Source organism: Aspergillus ruber (assembly GCF_000600275.1).
Source record: "Aspergillus ruber CBS 135680 unplaced genomic scaffold scaffold00013, whole genome shotgun sequence".
Lineage (NCBI taxonomy): Eukaryota > Fungi > Ascomycota > Eurotiomycetes > Eurotiales > Aspergillaceae > Aspergillus > Aspergillus ruber.
In genome coordinates, this window is record NW_024467309.1 from 505,783 (window position 1) to 531,551 (window position 25,769).

The window sequence follows — 25,769 nt, forward strand, 5'->3', positions numbered from 1 at the left end:
TATGGTGCTTGCATGTCCTCGAGAGTATAGTATGTAATTCATTAAACGCCAATCTATGCTAGGTAGATATGTTGTTGTTGTTATAGTATCTCGACAGAACATGTATAAATATGAGTATCGTAGTTGTGTTTGGTCTGGAACCGTCAAATTCACATAGAAAGCAAAGCAGTCCTCGTGATCTCAAATCATTCGCCATATCAATGCATCAATCATCAGTAATCAATCAATCAAAATCTGGTATCTATATACAGGCATGGGGATGGTAGTGTGTATATCAGTCTGGAAAACAAAGGAAATATAGTGGAGGAAGGAAAAGAAATCAAGAAGACGAAGTAAACATGAGTCGCAACTTGCTAGACCGCTTAGGCGTGTCTTTGGCCTGTTTGGAATCCCGCTCCGATAGGCCGTCGTGCTTTGAGTAACTCCGCGTGAACGCGGGCTTCGATGGCGTCTTCGACGGAGTTGACGGCGGAGGGGCCTTGGATGGTGTCTTGGAAGGCGACTTCGATGGAGAAGGTGCCTTGGAGGGAGTCTTCATCGGGGTAGTAGGGGCCTTGGACGGGGTCTTTGGCGGAGGAGCCTTTGAAGGAGACTTGACCGGAGGAGGCGGCTTGGACGAAGACCGCATCTTCGAGAAGATGGAAGTAGTAGGCGGTTTCGACTTGCTCTCCCGACGAGGCGTGTGCACACTGCGCGAGCGGCCAGTGCGGCGCGATGAAACCGTTGCAGCATCATCGTCGAATTTGAATCGAGGATCCCGCGAGTTGCGCGCGTTGTTTACGTCGATACCGGACATGGTAGCCGCGGTGTGCGTGATGAATTCGCCGTCGACCTTGGTGCCGGCGCTCTTGGCTTCGACGTCGGCAACACCGCGACGCCACATCTCGACTTGACTGAGACACTCTGTGTTGATCTCCATCAGCTCTTCGGGCCTGTCGGGCTCCTCGATGGCCTTGGGCTTGTTTTCGGTTGAGCCTCCGCCTCCGATCTGCTTGATGATCTTGTAGCTGCCAAACATGACAATCGTAGCGCCAATTCCGACACCGGCGGCAATTAGAAACTGGGGACTGGCGAGGAGAGCCCAAACAGCTGGTGCAGATGTCTTGAGCATCGAGATGGCCGCCGGGGCCATTTTACCGATGAGATTGCTGATCTCCGCCAGAGTCAGGGCGACGGCGGCCATGGCGTCTGGATGCTGCTGCAATTGAGTCATGGCCGTCGTCGCACTGTAATGCAAGCATTCCGCTTCCTCCAGTAAAATCTGCGCACGGTTCACCAGGCTATTCAGCTCAGGATCCTCGATCTTCTGCAGCTGCATGTTATTGGCCGGAGCGGCTCCGGGCGGGCCGGGGTTCCGTGGTACCATGGCCTCAGGATTGTAGTCGCCGTACGCGAGGTCCATATCGATATCCGCATCGCTCATGGTGCGGCCGGTCTGTGGGCGTTGTTGCGGCACATCCCGGGTATCCATAATGGGCTGGGTGTGGCGGCGCGGGAGGACGGCGGGTGGTGGAGCGTACACGGACTCCTCATCGCTATAGTACGAAGGGGCGCGGGAAGAGGCGCGACGGGGATGTTGACTGCGACCGGAAGGGCGCCGTGCAACCGATCTTGACCGTCCACTCCGTCGAGAAGATGCGACAGACTGCCCGTCATCGAAGCTGAAGTTCTCCATGGCCTTTATGGCTTGCCGCTCGGCGACTCTTGCATTGCGCTCGTGTTGGAACTGCGACTTGCGTTCGCGGTAGGCATTTCTGGCATTATTGAAGATACCAAAGACTTGCTTGCTCTGTACCAGTTAGGTTTTATGCAAGAGGCTGCAGAAGGAAGCAGATGACTCACAGTGTTGACGACCTTGCCGGACTTGTCAATCACGGCCACTGTCTCGCCAAAAGGCATGATGTATGTATGTTGGATATCGCAACACGCGACCGGCGATTGCTGATTGCTGAATGAAAATTTGCTTGAAGAATAATTATTCGAGAAGCACGAAAAAAAGGGCGTATAAAAAGGAACGAAAAAGGCCGGATCGACAGGAGCAACGCGCCGACGAAGCGGTGTGTATAGATCCAGTCACGGTGGAGATGGATGCAAAGTCCCGGCGGATGCGAGTCTAGCGTGGAAGTCGGATTGGAAAAGAGTCGAAGGACGCACGAGTCAGTGTCCCGGGGTATATATACGATGTCCACAATAACCGATAGCAAAAGAAATAATGATGCCTGTTGTCCGGGTGTTGTTGGGTCTTATAGATCCAGACTCCGGGGTACTTTGATGTATGAAGGCAAGACCGTTGGATTCGGGTGAAGCCACGAAAGGTCTTGACGGATGTCAGATGAGAGATAATAATCAAGAATAATATAGAATAATAATCAGGGGAATTAAGAGCAGGGGGGTTGGCGGTCTTTTTAAGAGGGGCCGAGTTCACGAGCAACAGCACTGCGGGGGCACATAGAGTTGGTTGGGTGTCGAGAATGCATCCTTTGAATTAGAAACAGCATTGAATCGCCCACACGAAGCGAGGGGAGCAGCTCGACGAAACTGGAATTGCGCCGGTGGAGTTGGTGCTATGCGGACATGAGTGGACAGCGGCATTGGACGAACAGGAGATCGTGGAGCGCTGCGGTGTTGTTGTCGCGGTGTGATTGACGGATTATCCTGAGTGAGGCAGTTGGGTAGATTATTTTACTCTGCTAGGATAGTGCTCAGGTACTCAGTACCGGCACGCAGTGCTAGCGCTCAGTACTTGTGAATCATCGGTGTTATGGATTTCTATTGGGGCCAAAGTGAAGCGAGTTGATTACCGCTTCCGGACTGGCGGTGATGCAGTGTGACTTGATTGGCTGGACAGTCACCGTCACTGTGGCTCGTGTGTGGCGCACAGTACTGTATTACTTTACATCCCACTATGTATTCCTCTGTCAACGCTTGATGCTCCATACAGAGTGCTCATGCTATCCTCGTAGAGTAGCTTCGTATGATCTCATGCGAAGATTGTTCTATTTATAAGCTGCCAAATGAGCCACAACTCAGCTTCACTACCCTGGACATGCTCAGATAACAGTATCATACAGCTTCATGCAGATCATGAACAACGCCATTCGCTGGCTCTGCCAGATAATGTGCTAGAGCGCGGTTGATGTGTTTCAGCGATTGCTCAAATTCCCGGTCTTCAGTTCAGCCCAGACTGAGATCCTTCCATGTTGATGCCCGAGCTGGATCCCTCATATAGACAAACATACCAAGGGATACTTAGGATACTTGCACCCCTACTATTGACTGTTCCCTGCCTTGAGCGCCTAAGTGCTCTACGGCCACTGCGTTACCCCCTCGGGATTTCATCATCTTGAAGCTGAATGGCATAACTGTCTCTTTTCTTTTTATTGAATCGATCGACTGAACCAAGCCCCTGGTACCATAGCCTCAAATTAATCATGGCCACTCTTAAACCCAGTATGCCTTTGGCTCGATTATCGTGGGAACCGAGGTCAGTATGCGCTATTACTGCCAGTAATATCGGTCGCATTGTATAGAAACTAAGCCGGGCAGATACCTCCCCTCGGAAGTACCTGGGTTCTGCTGGAATCTCAAAAGAAACAACAGCAAAAGCAGCTTCAACAGTGGTGAGTCGCTTTCTTTTGTTTCTTTCTGTTATCCACGTATCGCACCGCCACAGCCGAATTTCTTCAGTCTGGTCACGAGACTCACGTCAACATCGCCTTGTCAACGTCACGAGAAAAGAATAAGGGAAAAGAAGCGAGGTACAGAATTGGTTGGATAGATGGACAACATATGATAGTTGACTTGTTCTCTACGTGGTCCGACCAGATTCAGCTCCGCTCAGAATACGGAGTAATTTTGCACTGCACCATTATCGGACACTCAACCGGCCAACAGGACCATTTCCCGGATCTAGGAAATAATCCTTCTTTATAAATAAGAAAAGAACACAGCTGAGATTTTATCAGCAATAATGGACAACACAGTCGAGTCCGACAGCACCTCCGAAATCGATGACCAGACCAAGGCCTGGGAATCCGATCCTCGTCTCGTGACTCAGCACGTCCACGATGCTGACAACGAGCTGAATCCGCTTGAATGCGGCATTGGCCATCGTGTTCAGGCCAGCCGCTCCGTGTTGGCATTGACTTTGGATGAGGAGTGTGTGTTCGCTGGGCTGCAGGGTGGTGACATTGTCGTACGTATTATCCACCGGATGTCGGTTGTGTGGTACCAATTAACAGTGGGTAGGCGTGGTCGCTTGAGACATATGATCTCGTGCTTTCGGTCCATGCGCATAAGGAAAGCGTATTAGGGCTGTATCTATCGGAAGATGGCGATCTGCTGTTTTCCAGTGGTGGCGATTCCGTCGTCAATGTGAGTGCATCTACTGCAAATCAAGGAAAACAGGGGATAACAGGTCCAGGTCTGGTCGACAAGGACATTCGATCGTCTCTACTCCATCTACTCGCACCATGACGTAGGCGATATCTTTGCCGTCGCCTTCTCTTCCACTCTCAAGACCATTTACTGTGGTGGTCAAAACACCAGCATTCAGGTATGTCATTTCCTTGCCCATTCATCTGTCTCCTCAATTAACGCTAGCAGTGGTGCGACCTCTCCAAAACTGATGCTGCTGCAACTCAAACATCAGCAGCCCATCTATCCCGCCGGACCCATCGCTTCTTCGACTCGCGTGGCCCAGATGGCACCCGTGCTCCACGCCCTGACTCTAGTTCGGATGGCAGCGCGCAGGGCGGCCAAGTTCTAACGTTTAAACGGGACCACCATCGGCTGTTCTCGCATCATGGTTATGTGAACGCGGTGCTTCTAGTCCGGGGCCTGATCGAGTCTGCACCTACGGAAGAAGTGCTCTTATCCGGTGCTGGTGATGGCGTGGTTAAGCTGTGGCGTCTAGATGACGATGGTAATACAGCGCCGATGCAGATGGCGAAGCTACAGAATGGTGATCCTGTGCTCTCCATCGCCGTTGATGGCTCGTTCTTGTATTGCGGGTTGGCTGGCGGGGCATTGAATATCTGGAACTTGGATTCACATCAACTGGTGAAGCGCATTGCCAGACATACTGGTGATCTATGGGCTGTGGATATAATCCGGGGGATTGCCGTCTGCGGTGACTCAAACGGTATTGTGAAGGTCGGCCACCCCTCAATGCCTCAAGCCCAGGACAATCGCTGACAGAACAGAAATTCAACTCCCGCTTCGAAGAAGTCGGCAGCTGGGTCGCCCACGAAGGAACCATGCTCGCCTCAGCCGCAGGCCACTTCAAAGACCGCCGTATCTACGCTACCGGAGGAAACGACAACACCGTTGGTATCTGGGACCTAACAGAGTCCTCCATGAACCAAGACGAAATGCCCCCAATCAGCAATGGTACCCCTCCTCCCTCCGTGCAAGCAAAACGATATACTAATAACGCAGACGAGCTCGTAAACGCCCTGGCGAAATTCGTCGCCTTCAAAACCATCTCCGCCAGTCCCAAATTCAACGGCGAATGCAACCAAGGCGCAGCCTTCCTCCGCCGCCACTGCAACTACCTCGGCGCAAAAACCAAACTCCTAACCACAGGCGACGACACCAACCCCATAGTCTACGCGCGCTTCAACGCAACCTCTCCGCACAAAACCGATAAAACAGTTTTATTCTATGGCCATTACGATGTCGTCGGCGCAGACACCAACCGCCCAAAATGGAAAACAGACCCTTACCAACTAACATCCATAAACGGCTTCCTCTACGGCCGCGGCGTTTCAGACAACAAAGGACCAATCCTAGCAGCCCTCTACGCAGCAGCCGATCTAGCACGTACAAAGGACCTCCGCTGCAATGTCGTCTTCCTCATCGAGGGAGAAGAGGAATCCGGCTCCCAGAACTTCCACGATACAGTCCGCCAGCACAAAGACCAGATCGGTCCTGTAAACTGGATCCTGCTCGCAAACAGCTACTGGCTCGATGATTCGAACCCCTGTCTGACATACGGCCAACGCGGTGTCGTCCACGCCAACTTAATCGTCACGTCAGACCATCCAGATCTCCACAGCGGAATCGACGGCAGCGCCCTCCTCGACGAACCACTCAAGGACCTCTCAATGCTGGTTAACACGCTCATTGCCCCGAAAGGTCGCATAACTCTGCCAAATTTCTACGATCCCGTCCTCCCGCCCACAGAGGCCGAGAAACACCGCTACGCAGCCATCGCTGATGTCCTCCTCCCGCGACACCCGGAGATCGCAGACCCAGAAGCCCTGGTTAACTCGCTCATGCATCGCTGGCGCGAACCATCACTCACAATCCACTCCATGGAAGTACCCGGGTCTAGTAAATCAGCAACAACGACGATCTCCAGAAAAGCAAAAGCCTCTCTATCCATCCGTATCGTACCAAACCAAGATGCGGATGAAGTCGCAGCAAACCTCACAGCCTTCGCACAGGAACAATTCGATAATCTCGAATCAGGAAACGAACTTACAGTCGAGATCACTGGTAAATCAGATGCTTGGCTTGGAGATCCCGATAACGAGATTTTTGAAACACTCGCGGATGCGATTACCACTGCGTGGGCGCCGGATACGCATGCTACCAAGCATCACTATCCGCCTATCGCTTCGTCCCCGTCACTGTCACTATCACCTGGACCAACTACATCAACGCCCGCTGCGGCGGTGACAGGAGGGGATAATGCGGCGGCTGCATCAAGGCCTGAACTCCTCCGAAAGGACTCATCGGATAGTCTGGCATCGCATATTGACAGGATCATCATGTCGACGACGAGCTCCTCAGCTAGGAAGAATGCAACTCGCAAACGCTCAGCTGTTGGAACGACAGTTCCGACGTCCTCGACATTAACCAGCAAGTCGACTGGAACGGGAACTGGAACTGGAACCGGCAACACAACATCCTCCTCTTCCTCAGGCACCGGCACGCCAGACCCCGATACCTCAAAAGCAATTGACGAAGGATCAACCCATCTTTCTCCAGAGCCGCCCATTGAACCACGCCCGCCACACCCGCAGACTGGTGAAAAAGTAGATTCTCCCTCGCGAATTGGCGTTCGACCAATCTACATCCGTGAAGGAGGGTCTATTCCTACAATTCGGTTCCTGGAGAAGGAGTTTTCTGCGCCGGCGGCGAATCTGCCGTGTGGGCAGGCTAGTGATAATGCGCATCTGGATAATGAGCGGTTGAGGGTGGAGAATTTATATAAAAGTCGGGAGATTCTGAGATATGTGTTTGGGAGATTGCCGGAGAAGGCGAGGGAGTAGTTCTCTATTTTCTATTTTATTGCTTAGGTATTGATTTTTCGATTATACAATGCAATGGATCAAGTATGGGATGTTTGTGTTTATTTCACTTCTAAGAATGCTGAGCTGCCTCCCTTCGCAAGGGTGGTGTAGGAATGTGCCTCGAACCCAGCCTGTCTGCTATTCTGCACAGCTTTGAGTCCTCTCGGTCGCATCTCCGCTTCGTACTGTTCTATCGCATCCTTCACCGATATCTGTCCATCAAGTGCCAATTTCAGGTTATCAGCGAGATAGCAAGCATCGACAATCGCGTGGTTCACGCCCTCCCCGCGGACTATATATATCAGCACCACCACCGTACTATAGCACTGGAAAGGAAACTTACAAGGAGTCATACAATGCGCAGCATCCCCAATCAACGTACACTGCCCATCCCAAGTATCCCACTCAACGTATGGCCAATCCATCATGCTAACCACAGCGACCTGCGCATCCTCGGGAAGGGTGGCCGCTATTTCACCTAGGGGTCCGAAGAACGATTTACCCCGTTTCATAAACACCTCGCGCCGGGATTTCTTTAGTAATTCTTCGTCGTGAGCATTGTCCTCGTCGGACTTGAGCCATGATAGAAACATCTGTGCTGTGTAAGTCGCCCCTTCTTCGGGGGTGTCTTGTAGGGACCAGAAGAGACAGGTATTGGTTTCTGGGTGCGTAGCGAGGAAGTATAGTGGGTCGATAGTGTCGCGGATCTCCTTGTATTGCTCTTCAGTTACAGGGACGCCTGTCGCTATGGCGTTGATGGGAAGGTTCTGGGCTGGGTACGTAGTCGGAGCTAGGACTTTGCGGACAGCTGACATGGCGCCGTCTGCTCCGATAAGAATATCGCCGGTAGCCGTTGTACCATCCGAGAATTCAACCTGAACGCCATCCTTGGTTCGCCTGGCGTCGACTAGTTGTTTATCCCACTACCTCAGTTAGCACATCTCCACCGGCCCGACCCGAATCCTACAAACCTACCTGCACATCAACCCCCTCAATTAACGCCTCCCTAATCCCACTCCTCCGAAACCGAAACTTCTGACTAGCAGGCCTCCTCCCTTCAACCACCCCCGAGCTCCCATTAACCCACGGCACCCTTCTCGTCCCATCTAGCCCCGTCTCTCGACTAATTTGGGCCTGACACAGCCGATCAAATGTCTCGGGGAGGAAATGCTTTGCCATGGCTTCGAGAGACCATTGGATTGTGAGCCCCCAGCCTTGTTTCCTGACAGAAGCGGATGATTCGCGCTCATAGATTGTGTAAGGGATTGAGTGGAGGTTGAGGGATTGAGCGAGGGTTAGGCCACCAATGCCGGCGCCAATCTGGGGGCGTTAGCATATGGATCGAGGTTGGGGGTGGAGCTTAAGCAGGCGGGGATGGCGTACAATCAAGATCCGCTTGTGGGGATTGGGCTGGTTGGACATTTTGGATTGAATCTTGGTTTTGATTTTTGGTGTTTGGAAAGAAGGTATCCTGGGAATCCGAGGAGATCAAATCGACAGCAGAATATCAGAAACTATGGATGCTCTGTCGAAACAAAAAATCCGTGAGGGAGAAAGATGGAGACGAGGGGTCGCACCTGCAGCAAACAGCCAAGCCATTCTTGCCGCTTTTGGCTGACAGGGCTAATCCCTGTATCAGATCATGTGACATGCGTTCTTTCTATACTTGTATACTTCCCCAATCAACCAGACTTTCAGAGTAAGCTATACATGCACACAGCCTGCACGCAAGTGTAACCGGTCAAGATGGCTACTCAGCCCGTCTATAAGAGTCCGTGGCCACTCCAGGTTTGTTTCTGCCCATTTCTCATCCATATCTATATGCTAACTAGATAACGACAAGGAACCTTCCGTTTCAAAATGGATGAGGTTCCTCAGCAAGAATCACAACGTCAAGTTCATCTGGCTCCAGTTCCTACCATACACGGCCAACACCTACACTCAGATCGTGCCCGTGGCCAAATTCACCCAGATGGTCGAGAATGGTCGACGTTTGTCTATCTCCAACGAAGCTTTTTTCCTTGCTCCTGGTGACTGCCTGGTAGATGAGGAACTGGCAGCTGGGTCGTTCAGTCTCCTTCCAGACCTCGACACGGCTTATTGCCAGGCACACTCCGAAGGAACTCGTGCGGTCATCCAGTGTGACTGCGTTGACAGCAAGAACGGACAACCGATTGAGAGATGCGCGCGCTCTCTAACTCGACGCCTTTGCTCGAGGTTTCAGAGTTCGACCGGTCTTGTTCCTTATATCGGATTTGAAGTGGAGGTGGTGTTCATGAAACGCGAGTCGGATGCAGCTACATATACCCCCATAAGCCGGAACCATCAATGGTCCGGTATTACCCAGGAGGACTCTACGCATTTGGGCCTCATTGAGGGCTGCATGAGTGCGTTGGAAATGGTCGGTGTCACTGTTGAGCATGCCCATGCCCAGGCCGCTCCGGGGCAATGGGAATTTGTGCTTTCGCCTGATTGGCCCCTCCCAGCTATCGATGCACTTCTCAAGGCTCGAGACACAATCAGGATTGTGGCTCGTTCGTTTGGTGTGCATGCGACGTGGCACCCGCGTCTTTGGCCTGACCACCCTGGCACGGGAGCACACGTTCACATGTCCTTGTATGACCCATGGAAGGGACAGGAGCCTAGTCGCGACACCCATTATATGAAGAAGTTCCAACATTTCATGGCTGGGGTGCTGCAACATCTTCCCGCAATAATGGCGTTTTCCCTTCCACAAGAAATCAGCTACGAGAGAGTCAAGCCGGGAATCTGGAGTGGTGGCGAGTATGCTTGCTGGGGACGGGACAACAAAGAAACCCCTCTGCGCCTCATTGAAGAGAACCATTTCGAGCTTAGAATGATAGACGGATTAGCTAACCCATATCTCGTTTTATCTGCCATGTTGAAGGCCGGGGAAGATGGCATTGAAAGACAGATGTCCTTGGTTGCTGGACAAGTCGAGACTGCGCCAGCGAAGCTTCCGCCGACCAAAAGAGATGATCTTACGCTACTTCCAAAATCCTTACAGGAGAGTCTCGAGGCTTTGGAAATCGATCCGATTTTGGACCAGTATATGCCTAATATTATTGGAGGCCATCCTATGGCAATGGTACGGACTTATATTGCTGTCAAGCGGGAGGAGGCGGAGATATTGCAGAAGATGGAGCCTAATGAGCGTCGAGCGTGGCTAATTTCTAGGTATTAGAGACATGATCCTGTTCGTCAAACTGCATGGGAGCTCTATGGTGTTACAGCTTGTATCGTTAGAAAACGAGACTGATGTATTCTATTCCAATCTCTCTATCCACATAACGTACGCCCGTTCTTCCCGGATAAGAAGGCCCTCGGAACGTATCCAGTTACGTCTCCAAGGCCGACCAATGGATATTATCCAAGATACATGATGTTCCCGGATAGAAATAAATGGTATAGATATGGCTCAATTGACACCCGGGCAACTCCTCTGTTGACCTAAGCTGGACTAACCATAACCAAACCCATGTGGAAAGCGGTTGGGGCACTCTCAATGCTGTAATGTCGCCACTCTGTCAATATGTCAACTGTTCCACTTGTCAGCCACAACCAGTAGAGGTCTTTTGATAAAGATTTCGACTCCTATTCTTGCATGTCCTTGAACCTTGAAAGAAATGCACGCGAGCTATCATAGGTTGTCAGCGAGAACAGGGGTGAAAGACATCTCCGGATTTGTGGGAATGTTGAAATTGAAGAATATGCATGACCCTCTCGCAAAAAATTCTTGTTTCCTGTGAGCTCTTTTGAGGGTTGAAGTTTCGGTAAGCAAATACATATATGGGACTTTAGCTTCTATTGTAGTGGATATAGCTACAGTGAATGATGTATCTCGAAGCATACAAAATGTCTGTCTAGAGCAGACAGACAAACGATGCAACAGTTTTTTTTTTTTTTTTTTTTTTTTTGGCTCAGGTAAAATTTGAGGGCTTCCTTTTGTCTTTGGTTTCTCTCCGACCTAATCAAATCCCAGCATGAACGTTTCATAGTCGGTGTCTGACCATGTTCACAATCGTGCCTTGGAAGATAACACCATCTGGAGTGTCATTCTCCACGTAGGATTATCATGTTGAGGGTAAATTTTTCGCCCCTGAGTACCCATTCTTGTTTTAAAGTAGCACGGTATCTTCAGACGTAGTCGGGCCTGTCTAGTTGAGCATCGAGCTTCTACGCGACTAGCGAGAGACCTCTCATTCACCATAAACATCAACATAGAAAGGGGGAATTATCTTGCTCCACTCTAGTAAGTCTGTTCCATGCCACTGTAAACGGTAGAAGTTAATGCAGACAATAAATCAATAGAGATACCGTAGTGATCGAGATTAGTTTAAGCTTATCGTTGACTCGTCGCCAAATCTCTCGCATTACGGGTCGCTCTTGGATGAAAAGGAATGTTCGAAACCAAATAATCTGTGTCAGACGCAGGATTGTCGAGTCCGGCAAGACTACCGGTGGGATGTCAGTATAACTGATGGCATGGGTGGCTATATTCCTTGGTGACCTATGTGCCGATTTGAGTAGCGTATCTTTGGGAGAAATACTGGATTGCATCCGGCCATATGAAAAGGACCGTGTTAGACCACACACAATACTGCGAGGCTCTAAAACACGATTAGAAGTACGCACACGGATCTGAAAGTAGCATGTGGTCCCTAACTAAGAATCATGCAAAGCCTGGAATGATACCAATGAGTTTTAAGGACTCACAAAAAATGGACTAGGACGATCGAATAGAGCCTCATAAGCATCGTTTTGCGGTGGTAGTCAGGTTGCTGATTCGGGGTCTGCAGGTTTTCACCACATTGGCTTTTGCCATGACAAGCAAGTTTGGTTAACACCGTCGGCCATGCCAGCATGTTAGCATCCGTGCCTAGGGACACATCGCTAATACAGCTTTGGACAGGGGTACGCAATATATGCCTGGCATAGGGTTATAGTGCTCTATTTGCTCCTCACACAATCAGCATAACTGAACCTTCTCTTTTTCTTTGTCACGTTGGAAAACACTTCTTAATTTGATGTTGGACCCGGTGCTTCCCCCCCTCCGTTGTGACCATGTCAAATTGTTTCGCTTCTTTGATGTCACGATGTTTGAGAAGCTTCTTCAGTGTTATTTTATTCCTTTGATGCTAGCTCTGCTATGATGTGATCATATCCCAGTTTTTCTTGTAAACGTGTTCCCTTGGGACCGTATATTGGCGCTTGCCAGTGGCCGCCCATATTTAGAGTAAGCTCACCCATTCGTTCTCTGGTATTTACTGGTGGACATTTTAGAGAAATTTTTACAATGGAATATGGCTCGATTTGGCTCTCCGTTAACTCCAGTCGTTCTCGTTAGCCATTTAATTTGGTTGTGGCTCCCCACAATGAGAAGGACACTTAGTCCCGAGCTTCCTCGGTATTCTACGAAAGACATTCATTCCAGCAGAATAAAGAATTTGCCGTTATAAGTATGACACTGGCTGGAGGTGTTTGCACGAGATACTTAGATTAGTCCGTGCCAATACCAACCTAGAAAACCGTTAGGAAGTACTCTACAGAATCTAGAAATCAGAGAGGAGTAACCAAGTGGTCGAAGCTGTTATAAATTATATGCCAGAATACATTAAATGATAGAGAGTAGAAAGCTTGTAATGGGTATTTTCAGTTATGACATATTGTAATTGTTGTAGGGCTGACTTGATTCACTTACAGCCACAACATTGTTAGACAAAAAAATGAGATTTTTTTGTTGCAACATTCACTCAAACACAACAATATGTTTCTTGGTAGCAAACTAGACGCCTGGATCGCCGAAGGAGCAATGGACATCGACCGGATTTTCGAAGGAACCAACGAGTTATTGAGCGGCTTCGGTTTCAACACCTCAGAAGTAGAAACGGAGATCCGTCTAAAATTTGACGCCCTCTGCAGCGATAGTAATGGGAATTCCCGTCTGACAGAGACAGCTTCCGGTCCTTCGTTTACGGCCGCGGGGGAATTCCCCGGGCCTTAATGGGAACTACATTCATCATATCCCAGAGCATACGATGTCTCTTTCGTGTCCCATTCTTGAAAATAACGCTCCCGGAAGCGCTAATGTTCAAGGAATTGTGTCGGGGCATAGTATGGCCCTATTAATATCGCTTGCGACACTTCTGTGAATGGCGGTCACCTGCAAATTCCCGGAGAATGATATTTCAGAGCTTCGCAACGACGGAAGATGGCAAGAAGCTACTCCTCGACCTAAAAGACTGGACAAAGCAGGCAGTGCGCTAAACCATTGAGTTCTCTGCTTGGCGGGCTTTTGAAGCTGAGTTGAACCCTATTCATTGCGATGAGTGGGGGGGGGGGGGGGGGGGGGGGGGGGGGGGTAATAAAATGTATCAGCCTGATATCGATTGTATACATGGAAGTGTGCGCCGTGATTGTTTCTGACCATTGTCTAGGGTCTAGGAAGTACCAGGAAGGTGGCTTTTGTCTTCATGAATTGAAGGTTGCGCTGGAGAAATTACATGCTTCAGTTAAGCTGCTTTTTGTTAGGCAATTCGGGACGTTTAACAACCCTAGAATTGAGGAGTTTCCAGATATCGACAAGGTGACAGGCTGTATTGTGAAGGCATTTCGTCGAAACCCTGATGTCGATATCACTTGGCCGATGCATAATGGTGCTGCGAGGGGAACAGTCTTGTACACCCTTGTCCGTCAAACGGACTGCTAATAACCATTATAGCCCTTTTTATTCATCTCCTTGTCTTAAATTCTGTCGATTATTACTGGTCGACTAGACTCCGATTACTATATATAGGATCTCGTACCTCAACCTGCAACAGCTTTCTTAGCATACACACACCGGCGAAGGAGCTCTCTTGGGAGCTTGCATCTCTGTCGTTCCAAGGGCGGATATGAGATTCAAAAACAACATGACTACTGACCTGGGCTCTTCTCCTGTCTTATTTTTGAGCCGGGCCCCGTACACGATGTTCTCTGGGCCAATATCAGATGACTGGGCTAGTCGGTAACTAGCGACGAGCTCTGCTGAGAAAGACAATAGTGCGGCTTTGGTATTTGAAAAGGGGTTGGAAGAAGCTACTTTTACAAAGAACACTGAGCAAAATGATCTGGCCTATACAGGACTGCATGGAGGGGAAACGGTGCCATGGAGATCAACGTCGAGGCAATCGGAAGGTGGAGTGACTTATACTCGACGGAGAACGATTGAACTGAAGATCCAGTCCGCCGGAACATGCTATCCCGATGCTGTGTTTCTACAGAAAAAATCTGCTGCATAATGCATGCCCCTGTATCCGGTAAGCACTATGCATTAAAAAAAAACGGTCAAATTATGCACGCTCCAACCAACTATGCCCAAAGAGGAAAATGCGACAAAATGCCCGGTAACGGCGGCGAAGCTTCTCCTAAATCCGCCTAACGGGTTTTTATTTCTCGGCGCTCTTGCCTTTCCAATTGGCCGAGACCCTCACCAGGAAATCAAAAGTACGCTGCAGGTTACCCTATGAAGTGAAGCACAGACGGCCAAGTGATCTGATGATCCGTTTGATAGGTAGAAAATGGTTATAGGGGGTGAATACCAAGTAGCCGAGTTGCTACAGAGTTATGGTCAAGGATATGACAGAGGGGGTCTACTATAAATATAGCTTTCCCTCTTTTTCGGTCTACAACTACTCGCCGGATTGAATGATTCTATATTAATTGCTTCAATTTTATTTTTTTGATTTTGTGATTTCCTTAGATAATTGCTGCTCACACATACAATGGGCGAGATCCAGCCAGAAATTTATATTCTCAGTCGAGACGCCGAGGAATCCGCGCGGTATGCATCTGTCCCCGTTGAAAACCCTGCACACCGCTAGGGACTACTGAAACTAGATATCAATCAAGACTGACATGTTGGGACTGTAGTCTCAACCGCCAACATGAAATTCTACTCGAAATTTATGGAAACAACCTGATCCATCCGTCCATTCCTAAAGAGAACCTTCACAGCGTAGCGGATCTTGCAACCGGCACGGGGTATGTATTTCTCTCGATTCTGACAATGTCGATAAGCCAGTGAGTAATGAGCAAATTGTATACAGAATTTGGCTACGAGATGCTGCCACCGTGTTAAGCATGTGGAATCGCAATCCATCGAGTCCATACTACCTTCACGGCTCTGATATTTCATCGGCCCAGTTCCAGCCCATTCCTGCGCAAGCCAACGCAGAAATCCAGCTTTCCCTGCAGAACTGTCTCGAGCCTTTTCCAGCGGAGCATCACGGACGGTATGATTTCGTGCATGTGCGATTATTAGTTGGTGCTCTGAGGAAGGGCGAGTATGAGCTCGCCATAAAGAACGTATTCGATATTCTGAGTATGAATAAAGATCATCAAACTTCAAGTTATTGGCAACTGACAGCGCGCAGGACCCGGTGGCTATTTCCAATGGGAAGAAATAGACATGAACTCCATCAGAAGCGATATATCCCCCCAACCACCAAGCCTCATAGAAGCGCGTGGCCTTCTGCTTGACTCCTTAAACAAGTCCGACCTCTACACAAAGCCCGCAGGGCACATCAAGAGCGGAGCGGAACGTATCGGCTTTGGTAACCTCCACATCGAGGAATACAATAGTACTGCAAGACCGCATCTGCGAGATTGGTCCCGTGCCTGGCTTACCCAGGGACTCCAATCGTTGATACCGATGTCCCTGATAAGACTTGGAAAGGCGAGTGAGGAAGATGTTGCTAAGGAGATGGCGGAGGAATTGATGGCTGTGTTTAAGAGGGAGTGTGCTGAGGTGACGGTGGGATTGACTATGGACATGGTTATTGGAAGGAAACCAGAAAGATTGAAGAATGCTCTGTAATAATTACCTGTGCTTACTACTACTATACTCGCGATTTGATAATCCGATAGTTAACGATATTTGGAATATAATTGGCATCATGTGTGGTGACGTCTTCCAATGTAACTACAAGTCAACATTATTGTTTTCCCCCATTCAGCGAAATCCTCAATGAAACATAGATCAAGTATATTCTTGAATCTGAAGTATTAGCAACTTTCTCACATGGTGGTTCCCCAATTGGGCGGATGAGGCCATTCAGTTCCGCATTCAAGATACAATTACGTCAGGGCTCTCTAACCGATTTCTCATCTTTTTCCTCGAAATATGACCCATTATGTATTTACTATTCGCGAAAACAACCTGAGCAGTTTATGCATATTGTATTTTCTTGTCAGCACTCAATACTGTCGAGGTCAGCGAGACATGCTTTATCCGGGTGAGAGATAGAGTTAACATGGCGGATCATGCTCATGATTCTTCTCAATCCTCAAGAGAGCATCATGAAAACGGCGTCGATAAAAGTCACGAACAAGAAACAACAAGACTACCATTCCATCCTGCCTCGCGCGCATTATGGAACTTTTCCACCCAATGGTTTCTCGTCCCACAAGGCACGGGCATCATCGCTTTAATCCTTCACCAATTGAACTATCAATTTAGTGGGATCGAGGTCATCTCCGTGGTAATCTGGATATACACCATTATCTTGCTTGCGCTATGTTTGTTTGCCTACCTCCTCCGCGTGATTCTTTACCCTCGACATGTTGCTCGCGTGCTGAGGACGAGTATCGTTGAAACCGCATGCCTTGCTAGTGTACCCATTACCTTCACCTCAATCATACAGATGACGACGCTCGTCCTGGTACACTCATGGGGCAAGGCATGGGCAATTGTGTCATTCGTACTATGGTGGATCAATACCGGTTTGGTGCTGGTAGCGGTTATGGTTATCCCGTATGTCTTCGTCAAGGTCCAACCTCCAGGCGTCAAGGCCATTTTACCGTGTGTGCTACTACCATTAATTTCAGCGTTGACATCTGCTGCCGGCGGTGGTGTCCTCTGCGTATACGGACAAATAAGCCCACGTCTCCAAGTCCCCATTATCATCGTTTCATACCTAGAAATTGGTCTTGCGCTTCCAATGGCACTCGGATTGAGTGAGATATTTGCGACTCGCCTCTTCGACCGCTCCTTCCCTAAGCTCGAACAAATATACCAAGACATGATCCTCTGTGGCCCATTTGGACAAGGTAGTTTTGCATTCCAAGTTCTCGGACAGGCAGTTTTAAAAGGCGCCTTTGCAGAATACAATCGTGGCACCTTTCTTACAGCTCAAGCCACACAACCTGTTGCATTTGCGAGTCATTTCGCAGGTCTGCTTTCTTGGGGATATGGGACTTTTTGGTGGTGTTTTGCGATTATCAGTATAGTGCATACGTTTATCTCGCAGCCGGGTGGGATCAGGGGGTCACATTTTACTATGTCGGCTTGGGCGTTGGTTTTTCCGTGGGTGAGTCGCCTCTCGCTTTTCGTGCTTAAGTGTTGCTTATATATTTGCAGGGCGTTTATACAAATGGAGCTGTACAGCTGGGAAGGATTATGGATGCGCCAGCATTCAAGGTGTGGTCTACGACACTTTTTATATTGATACTTGTCATTTGTATCGCGCTTCATATTTTCACTATCAAAGGCCTTATTACCGGAAAAGTATTGGGTCTTGCGCATGGTTGGAGGAAGGGTGCTTATAGGGACGACATTGGTGATAAGGATGTTTGATATATAGATTGATACGCTACATTTGAGATGAACTTTGAGCTCTTGCTCTTCACTGATACCACATTTGTCGTGTGCCTCCCTGTATAGATAGCTATCCTTCACTATCTCCTTTTTTTCTTTCAGTTTCCATCATCAGCATCACGTTTCCCACACAACTGCCTATCTCATATTCAATCATCCCGCAAGACTGTCCAACGTTCTATCGTTATTTCTACTACAAACTGATGCATTCCTATTACGGATCTATGATGGACTCACAATTCCTGGCTTTCCAATGATTAATTGACCTGTGCACATCAAATTGCATCACATTCTGATTATGCTCACTGCATGCAGGTGAACAGCAAGCCTAAGATAGCATAAGAACTCATATACCTATTACATCCACCATCAGCTAGCAGTCCCCTCCAGATGGGAGCTGCTATCTGTCAAACCTTTTGGACTTCTTCAAGCTTTCTAGAAGCTTTTGATAACGACCATACGGGTTCCCTGAGACATTCTGAACATGGACCTCTTTACCTTTCCTTGTCCACCCCCGCCCACTGACACCCAATTTATCAGCGTTATGAACTGATCCTCCCACCATCGGATCCAGCAATGTACTGAAATCTTTGTTTGCCGGACTAATGAATAATGGGTTTATGATACCCACAGTCCGGCATTCGTTCTCCAGGACCTTTAGCTCGTTTTCGGGAGTCGTTTCGGATGGATCATATGAGGAACTATAACCGGCAACTTCATTGTCCGTACCTGATTTTGACGTTTCTGATCGCTCTGGGTTGAGTACTCGTCTTTCACACTCTATTGTTGTTTGTATTTCTCTGGGCGACGGCTTTTCATGTCTTGTGATATGTAGGGCACGTAGGTGTCTGACTGAGCCTGAGTATACAGATGAAGTTCGATTAGATGTTCTTCTGGCTGCTTGCACCGAATTCTTGATGGAGACAGAAGTGCCCCGTAACATATTGGGTGGAATGTATCAGAAATTAGAAAAGGTATTGATTGTTTGAAGATGCACAGTACATGTGGCAAATTCTGAGCGATTGGGATGCAGGCCTTATATATAGAAGGCTCTCAGTTATTCGAAACTATTGTCTGGCTCTATGAAGTCACATTGAAGCATTGCTAGTCTGACTACTTATAGGGAGGTAACTCATAAGCGGGTCTGACATCATCTGTACACTTCTCAATGATCATGTAGCCATTCTTTGGGAATGGCCTACAAGGATACTCTAGAGTTCGAGGATCCCCGCTACACCTATATCGGCTCAAAGTGCATAAAAGTATTGTTTGTCCTCCATCTACCTAATCAAGAACCGGAACCATGGAACGTAGTAGAACAGTACTTTAATTGGCAACTTAGCGCAGCTTTTAACCAGAGTAGCATGACTGTTTCCATGTATCCCTGACCCCGCATGTAGTCTTAGTGTTTTGCTTACATTTCATGAAATCATCGTGGCGGTATGAGCTCAACTTAGGACAGCCACCTATAAATGGCATTTACCAATGCAAAGTGGCTATTCGATGCTCCCAAGATTCATAGTACATTACGATTTGGAATATTATCCATACACTATACAGATCCTGCCATGTCTTTTGCTCTTCTTCGATATCAAGTCAAACCTCGCTCTCTTCAGCAGATCAACTTGCTCTCAAGAGCTTGCTATCATGGACTGCAAAAGGGTCAATGTGAGCTGAAATCCAAACTAACTTACACTGCTATTATTTGTTGACAACCGACTTTGATGACTTCTTCGTTCACCCTGCATACCCCGATACCACTGAACCGCCCATTTTTGTCCTAGACAAGAAAGCACGCGTGATGAAATGGGACGAAACCAATGCTACATTGAGTGAAGCCTCGGTAATGAGTCTTTATCTCGAAGAAAAGATCGATGCTAATACATTAAACACAGGTTAAGGCTGACCAGGAGTTTAACAACCAACCGAGGAAGGTCCGAGTAACAGAGAAGATCACTGAATTTGAGAAGAACAAGGAGCCAGAATTGGATGAAATGTAGCCAAATTGTTTTTGGGGTGATATAGGTGCTCGGCAAATTGTATTTCAGTATTCCTTGAACCTGAAAAGGTTTTTAGGACAGGATGTTTTTTTCTTTTTTAAAAAGAGAAAAAATAACAATTACACTCGTATACGTGAAACTGGACTGTATTTCATTTCCGAGGTAAAGTTCGTGTTGGGAAAATTCATTGGACACCTCGCTTCTTCAATCGCTCGACAAGAATCCGTTTTTGCATGGAATGGTCATATCTGGAAATTACTTCGTCAACTCAAGTCTCGAACACTTATCAGGCTCCTCGGAGCTCCTGTCTTCGTTAAAACATGCTTAAAGAACATTCGTTCCAGATCACTAGCTTTTGCTTTCTTAGTTGTTGGGATATATTTAGCGGTCTTGGTATATCGGTCCATAAAGACAAGAATGGCATCACAAACAACTCCATCGCGTGCACAGGGCGGTACAGCAGAGATAAAATCCATAGATAAACTTTGCCCGGAGCCTTCCGGCACGGTTAATGAAGAGAGTTTCCCGTACGGCCTCCTTCGGAGTGTCTTATTGTACTGGCACTCTGGGCAACTTTTGACATGTCGTGCGACGTCTGTTCGCAGGCTCTCCCAGTAATATTTGCGTTCAATCGGTTCCTGGGTCTTATCGTGTCCCAAATGCCCAGCAAAAGGATCATCATGATAGACCTTCAGGATCTCAGCAAGTATGGCTGAGTCGGGAGGCACGGCAATGGCATTCCGGAATCGTAATAGCCCTTCACTATCGATTCACCACCCCTTTTCTTTCTGAAGCCCCATCCGAGCTGGGTCTTGCAGGTCTCGTACTCGACTGACAGCAGAAGCGTCCTCCTGCTGCAGGACTATAATCAACTTCCGGAGACCGCTAGTTGCCAACGGTTCGATGGGGTCTTCATGGCTAGCCGCCTCCTGGGCTACCTCTCTTGAGACCAAGAACTCCGGATATCCTGGGTCTCCCGCCTGGGCCTCTTCAGGAGGCCTGGGGGCACCTCAGCCCAACCGGTGGAGTACTCGACCTAACTGTAATTTCCGCTGCAGTGTAGTAGCATCCCGACAGACTCTTCCTCGTCTTCGGTAGGTCGGTAATCCGGTCTTCTCGACGGTGCATCGGCGGGATTGTGACGTCCCGGCTTATGTCCAATAATAGAATCATACGCCGCGAGCAATTCGGCCCAGCGAGCCTAGCGCTGGTTCAAAGTACGGGCCTGAAAGAAGTATCGAAGATTCGCATGATCGGTCTGCACACGAATAGGCGACCCTGTACCAAGTAGGTAGTGCCTCCATACCTTGAACGCCTCGACGATTGCGAGTAGTTCCTGGTCATGGACCTCATACTGTCGCTCGGTATTATCTAACTTTCTTGAATAGAAAGCTACAGGTGCCCAGTCTCGGTTCCGCTCTCCTGTCGTACCAGGGGCGGGTTGCAGGATGATATCTGCAACAGCGTACTTAGATGCATCAGTAACAACAACGTTGGCTTTCCAAATTCATAGTGTTTCAAGACAGGGGGTTCTTCAAACGCTCGCTTCAGTCCAAAGAGATCTCGCTGCATTGGGTTCTGCTGCCCAACCACTTATCAAGAAGTATGCTGTCTATCACTAGATATTAATATCACGGTTCTCAAGCAAGAAACTTAGCAGTCATTGAATAACACTGGTCACCACTGTAAATCGTGCCTCCAGTTTGGTTTTCTCTTTATATGAATCAGAGAACCTTTGTCTAGCTTTTTCCGTTTTCCTAGTGTAAAGCCTTAGGTTCTAGAAATACTGTAGTCCTTACGAGATGTGACATTATTAGGCGGATCAAGGCTGTAAATCATTAAATGCAGAAAGTGTTCCAAATTTCTTTTTTACTATAACACGGGGTATCCATGTAGGGCGGAGTTCAGCTGACCCACTAAGCTATTCTATTTCAGTCTGCTTATGTACTAATACCTACTATTAATGCTAACAAATAACAATATATGCAGTTACATATGCTACAATCATGGTATCACAAGCATTCAACACACGTCTGTCAAGAATCACATGGCTGGAAAAAACCATCACCAAATCCTTTTGGCAACCATCTCATACCTCTGCACATGATCGAAACTCCCCTCCTCACTACCCTTCTTCACCTCCTTCTCTTCATACGCGCGCACTCTCCTCAACCCCTCGGGATCATCAGCATATACCCAACGGCGTCTATCTTCGCCGACTTCGACGACACCCCAGCCGCCGATGCGTTTACTTCCTTCGACTGCGTAGCCGCGGCCTTTCTGAGACACGGGGTCGGTGGTGATTGACGGGGGCTGGATGCCGTTATGAGGGCTAGAGTGAGCGTGGGGGTGGTTACGCTCGTATTCAGCAAGTTTCATGCCCTGATACCGTCTGCGGGAGTACGCGAGGAGACCCATTCCCAAGAGGAGTTTGAAGATGAGGAGGACGAGGAAGACGGTGATTAACAGGATGACGGTGAATATGTAGACTGATTGCGCGGGTGTGGGCATTGCGTTTGCTAGTACGCTGCGGAAGATATTACTTATATGTGCCATGGAGGACGGGACAATTGTTTTCAGCGTAAGTGGTGGTGCTGATTGAATTGGTGCCGGTGCATAGTGATTATGTATCGAAGAGAGAGAAGTCGCTTGCATTGTTGAGGAGGGTTGTTGTGGTAGTGATGCGGCGAGGAACATTTTGTATGTTTGGACCGAGACGCGGAAGAAGAGACAGGATAGTGGGATGACGGGGAGGCCGAGTCTGCGGGTGAGGTTCTGGTCGCCGAAGGCGTTTGTATAGTAATCCTTTGTTAGGATGTCGAGGAAGCGGCCGTAGATATTTGGTCGGACATTGTTGAATTTGTTGATGTAGGCGTGTTTGAGCCAGTCGACTAGCATTTCTGAGCCTAGGACGACGAGGAATGGGCCGAGAACCTGTAGGAGACTCGGGAGGAAAGTGTTTACTTGGCTGAAAGATGCAATTAGAGATGAAGGCAGAATGGTGAAAGACTGCGGGAGAATGGAAGATGCTGTCCGGGGTGGCGTTGAGAGAGGGGTGCTGTTTGTGCTTGTTGAGGAGTTGCCACTGATACTCCAAGTTGAGCCTAGGCTGCCGACAAAGTTGAAAGCACCTGTTTCGACGATGTTGCGGGAGGCGATGATCGTGAGCATCAGCCAGAGTTGGAAGCGCTCGACCACGTCGGCGCAGGTGAGTTGGAAGAGGTTCTCTTTCTCGAATTTCTTGAACACAGTCGATTTGATCTCCACGAATTGGTTGGATAGTAGTAGCGTGATCAACGCATTGGAGTACGAGTTCACCGCAACGTTCAGCGTCATGACCTGGTAGAACAGCGCAGTCGCATGAATCACCGTGTACGCCAGCGCGAGCAGAAACAGCCCAAACGGACGAAACACCTTACTCCGTCCATCTGGCCTGCGCTCCAGTGCCTCCCTCGAGAACAAACACTCTAGCACATCCTGACCTATAGCACCAAGCAACCGATCACTAACTTCGAGGACGTTGTAGATCACGTAAAGCTTGATCGCCGCCTGCCCACGGATCCAATGGTACATCCGACTCGCATCGAACCGCATAAGCACCCAACACGTCACAATCATAAGCAATCCTTTCAAAATATCTGCCTTATCATCCGGGAGTAGCGCAGATGGAATGGACTTCTGTCGGCGATGATGCCGATGCGTCTCAGTCCGATGCCGCCGTCGCGGCTCCGTCGGTGCTTTAGGGCGCGACTCTCGCTCAATAGCCTGTTCTTGTTTTGTTCGGAATCTCCCATCGAGCTCCGGACTGCGCTGTGGTTCAGAGCTAGCAGAAATAGAAGCAGCCCTGTTCCTCCGCCGCCATACCCGACCAACACCATTATAAACAAACCCTGAGATATACCGGAATTCAACGCCGAGATTCAGAACCCATGATTCCAGTAGAATGTATAATGCTTTGACAAAACGCAGAGGGAGTATCGTAAATGAATAAAGCCATGAATCAAGACATGCCAGAAGCCCAAACCAGAGCACCTGCTCCACTGCCGGAGGGAGCATTAGAAAATTGACCAATCGTTCGAGTTTCACCCGCGCAGACTCGTATGGAAAGTCGGACGTAGCGGAATGATGAATGTACAGTGGTGACGGCCGGCCAGATGCAAGCTCTAGTTGCAAATATGTAGGTATCGACACAGGCGGAAGGGGTATAGATTGAGGCATAGGAGATGGGAGAGCCGGCTCCGCTAGCTGAGGTGGTGGCGCGAGGCCGTGATTATTATGATTATGGTGATGTTTGGGTTCAGGTTGTTCCATGCGAGTTATAGACGGTCGATCCTGTCTGGGGCGTGACGACCAGGTCTGCGCCAGACGTTCATTATTCGAAGAAGCGGGCTTCTGTCGCTGCGACGACGATGCTAACGGAGTAGAAACCGTCCTTGGCACATGTGGCCGCCCGTTGCGCGACGAAGAAGACACCGGCCTCGTTCCCGGACTCAACGCTTCCGGCAATTCATCTAGATGAAGATCCTTACTACCCCGAATCTTAGCAATATCCGTCGATATCCTCAAATCAGCCGGAAGCTGTAGCTGCGGCGGCGCCATCCCATCGCCGGGCACCGACCGCGAAACCGTCGTGTACGTGTTATCAGACATAACCCGTCGACCATACTCCGGCGAAGCCTCGGGAACTGGGCGAAGCGGAATTGACTGCGGTGACGACGTGAGCTCGTGGATCCTCGACGGCGATAGCTTCAGTATTCTTTCTCTTTCTTTGTCCTTGTCTTGGTTTCGTTGCGGTGTAACCGCCCCGGGCCCTTCAATGTCCTCCCCCGATGATCCACGACGGACATGAGCGTTCTCTGTCGCTTTCATCGTACCCTTAGGAGACAACGGAATGTCCAAATTCCCGTTACTGCTGCTGCGACCCATCCTACTGGTGTCCCGGTTCACGGTATGCGGCTGAAAAATCGAAGGACCGTCCAGTAAACTCGTCGTCGATCGCGCACGAGACCGCTTGGCGCGCAATTCCGATCCTGTTTGCTGTCCTTGTTCGTCTTTGTCCTCCACTGCAGTTGTAGACACAGGATCCTCAGCGATAGCTTCCATTTTATCTGCTCGCGCTGAAGGAGGGATTTCCGGTATTGAAGGCGTTGAACCGTCCCGTCGCGTGTTCATTTCCGTGGTTGTAGATTTGTTCAAAGATTCCGTCATATCTACATGAACTCCGTTACTCAACCCGTGCGGAACATTTTCATCGCTGTTGTTTCCGCTGCTATGGCTTCCAGTGTAGTTCTCATATTCATGATTCCCAGACGAATGGTCATGTACTGGTGTTGTGGCTGGAATCGAAGCGGGATCGGAGGCTGAAGCTGGCGGCGGCGGAAACAGGGGCGTAGGGACGGCCATTTAGGAAGGGAAGTGAATGAATGGCGCACATTAGGTGGTTATTTCTATCGGCTTTGAGGAGGGATCATTGCCAATGTTGACTGTGGCTGAGTTGTAGGAGGTTTTGGAGATGTTGGTTTTGGTTGGCGTTGGTGCGGTCTGGATCGGTGATGGGATGATGAGCGGGCGGAGATTGGCTTAATGATAACGGTTTTGATATTGCGCAGGGAGTGGACAGCTTGCATTATGCATATCACATTTTATCTGTTATAGATTTCTATTGGTTTTATATGATCATTATTGAATCGATCTTATTATAATATTTGCCTCCTCTCATGCACCCAAAGAAACTGCGTTATATACCGCAGATATCTCTACGCATATAACCCTCTCGTTTCCAGTCAAGTAATAGATTGCTTATCATAAGAT

General features: G+C 48.9%; 10 protein-coding genes across 10 annotated transcripts; 6 read left to right on the forward strand and 4 right to left on the reverse strand.

Annotated features, from left to right (window-relative positions):
• Window positions 1-319: 319 nt before the first annotated feature.
• EURHEDRAFT_455914 (uncharacterized protein) lies at window positions 320-1,899 on the reverse strand (the record flags this gene model as incomplete). The annotated part of the gene is made up of 3 exons (XM_040784315.1): window positions 320-502; window positions 599-1,789; window positions 1,843-1,899. The coding sequence occupies 3 exons, from the start codon at window positions 1,897-1,899 to the stop codon at window positions 320-322; spliced, it is 1,431 nt and encodes a 476-aa protein (XP_040638896.1).
• Window positions 1,900-3,970: 2,071 nt separating this feature from the next.
• Window positions 3,971-7,280, forward strand: EURHEDRAFT_456116 (glutamine amidotransferase subunit DUG2; the record flags this gene model as incomplete). The annotated part of the gene is made up of 6 exons (XM_040784333.1): window positions 3,971-4,195; window positions 4,249-4,374; window positions 4,424-4,555; window positions 4,603-5,154; window positions 5,205-5,391; window positions 5,440-7,280. 6 exons carry the CDS (start codon window positions 3,971-3,973, stop codon window positions 7,278-7,280), a joined length of 3,063 nt encoding a protein of 1,020 aa, XP_040638897.1.
• An 80-nt stretch (window positions 7,281-7,360) lies between these two features.
• Window positions 7,361-8,621, reverse strand: EURHEDRAFT_456262 (FAD-dependent oxidoreductase; the record flags this gene model as incomplete). Its single annotated transcript, XM_040784342.1, has 3 exons — window positions 7,361-7,593; window positions 7,645-8,224; window positions 8,277-8,621. Coding segments are annotated over 3 exons (1,158 nt in total), but the record flags the coding sequence as incomplete, so codon positions are not given.
• A 367-nt stretch (window positions 8,622-8,988) lies between these two features.
• On the forward strand, window positions 8,989-10,574 carry EURHEDRAFT_500670 (FluG family protein). The gene is made up of 2 exons (XM_040785749.1): window positions 8,989-9,089; window positions 9,145-10,574. The coding sequence occupies exons 1-2, from the start codon at window positions 9,048-9,050 to the stop codon at window positions 10,504-10,506; spliced, it is 1,404 nt and encodes a 467-aa protein (XP_040638899.1). The 5' UTR covers window positions 8,989-9,047; the 3' UTR covers window positions 10,507-10,574.
• Window positions 10,575-13,683: 3,109 nt separating this feature from the next.
• On the forward strand, window positions 13,684-14,492 carry EURHEDRAFT_412542 (uncharacterized protein). Its single transcript, XM_040781932.1, has one exon. The coding sequence runs from the start codon at window positions 13,720-13,722 to the stop codon at window positions 14,029-14,031; it is 312 nt and encodes a 103-aa protein (XP_040638900.1). The 5' UTR covers window positions 13,684-13,719; the 3' UTR covers window positions 14,032-14,492.
• A 436-nt stretch (window positions 14,493-14,928) lies between these two features.
• Window positions 14,929-16,269, forward strand: EURHEDRAFT_412543 (putative LaeA-like methyltransferase). Its single transcript, XM_040781933.1, has 4 exons — window positions 14,929-15,144; window positions 15,234-15,344; window positions 15,410-15,684; window positions 15,737-16,269. Exons 1-4 carry the CDS (start codon window positions 15,086-15,088, stop codon window positions 16,177-16,179), a joined length of 888 nt encoding a protein of 295 aa, XP_040638901.1. The 5' UTR covers window positions 14,929-15,085; the 3' UTR covers window positions 16,180-16,269.
• A 235-nt stretch (window positions 16,270-16,504) lies between these two features.
• On the forward strand, window positions 16,505-17,996 carry EURHEDRAFT_530994 (putative malic acid transport protein). The gene is made up of 2 exons (XM_040787173.1): window positions 16,505-17,671; window positions 17,722-17,996. The coding sequence occupies exons 1-2, from the start codon at window positions 16,616-16,618 to the stop codon at window positions 17,935-17,937; spliced, it is 1,272 nt and encodes a 423-aa protein (XP_040638902.1). The 5' UTR covers window positions 16,505-16,615; the 3' UTR covers window positions 17,938-17,996.
• A 362-nt stretch (window positions 17,997-18,358) lies between these two features.
• Window positions 18,359-18,901, reverse strand: EURHEDRAFT_456049 (uncharacterized protein; the record flags this gene model as incomplete). Its single annotated transcript, XM_040784327.1, has 1 exon — window positions 18,359-18,901. The coding sequence occupies one exon, from the start codon at window positions 18,899-18,901 to the stop codon at window positions 18,359-18,361; it is 543 nt and encodes a 180-aa protein (XP_040638903.1).
• Window positions 18,902-19,419: 518 nt separating this feature from the next.
• EURHEDRAFT_412546 (uncharacterized protein) lies at window positions 19,420-20,042 on the forward strand. Its single transcript, XM_040781934.1, has 3 exons — window positions 19,420-19,626; window positions 19,683-19,801; window positions 19,854-20,042. Exons 1-3 carry the CDS (start codon window positions 19,431-19,433, stop codon window positions 19,956-19,958), a joined length of 420 nt encoding a protein of 139 aa, XP_040638904.1. The 5' UTR covers window positions 19,420-19,430; the 3' UTR covers window positions 19,959-20,042.
• A 1,769-nt stretch (window positions 20,043-21,811) lies between these two features.
• On the reverse strand, window positions 21,812-25,508 carry EURHEDRAFT_412547 (DUF747-domain-containing protein). The gene has a single exon (XM_040781935.1). The coding sequence runs from the start codon at window positions 25,359-25,361 to the stop codon at window positions 22,023-22,025; it is 3,339 nt and encodes a 1,112-aa protein (XP_040638905.1). The 5' UTR covers window positions 25,362-25,508; the 3' UTR covers window positions 21,812-22,022.
• Window positions 25,509-25,769: the final 261 nt, after the last annotated feature.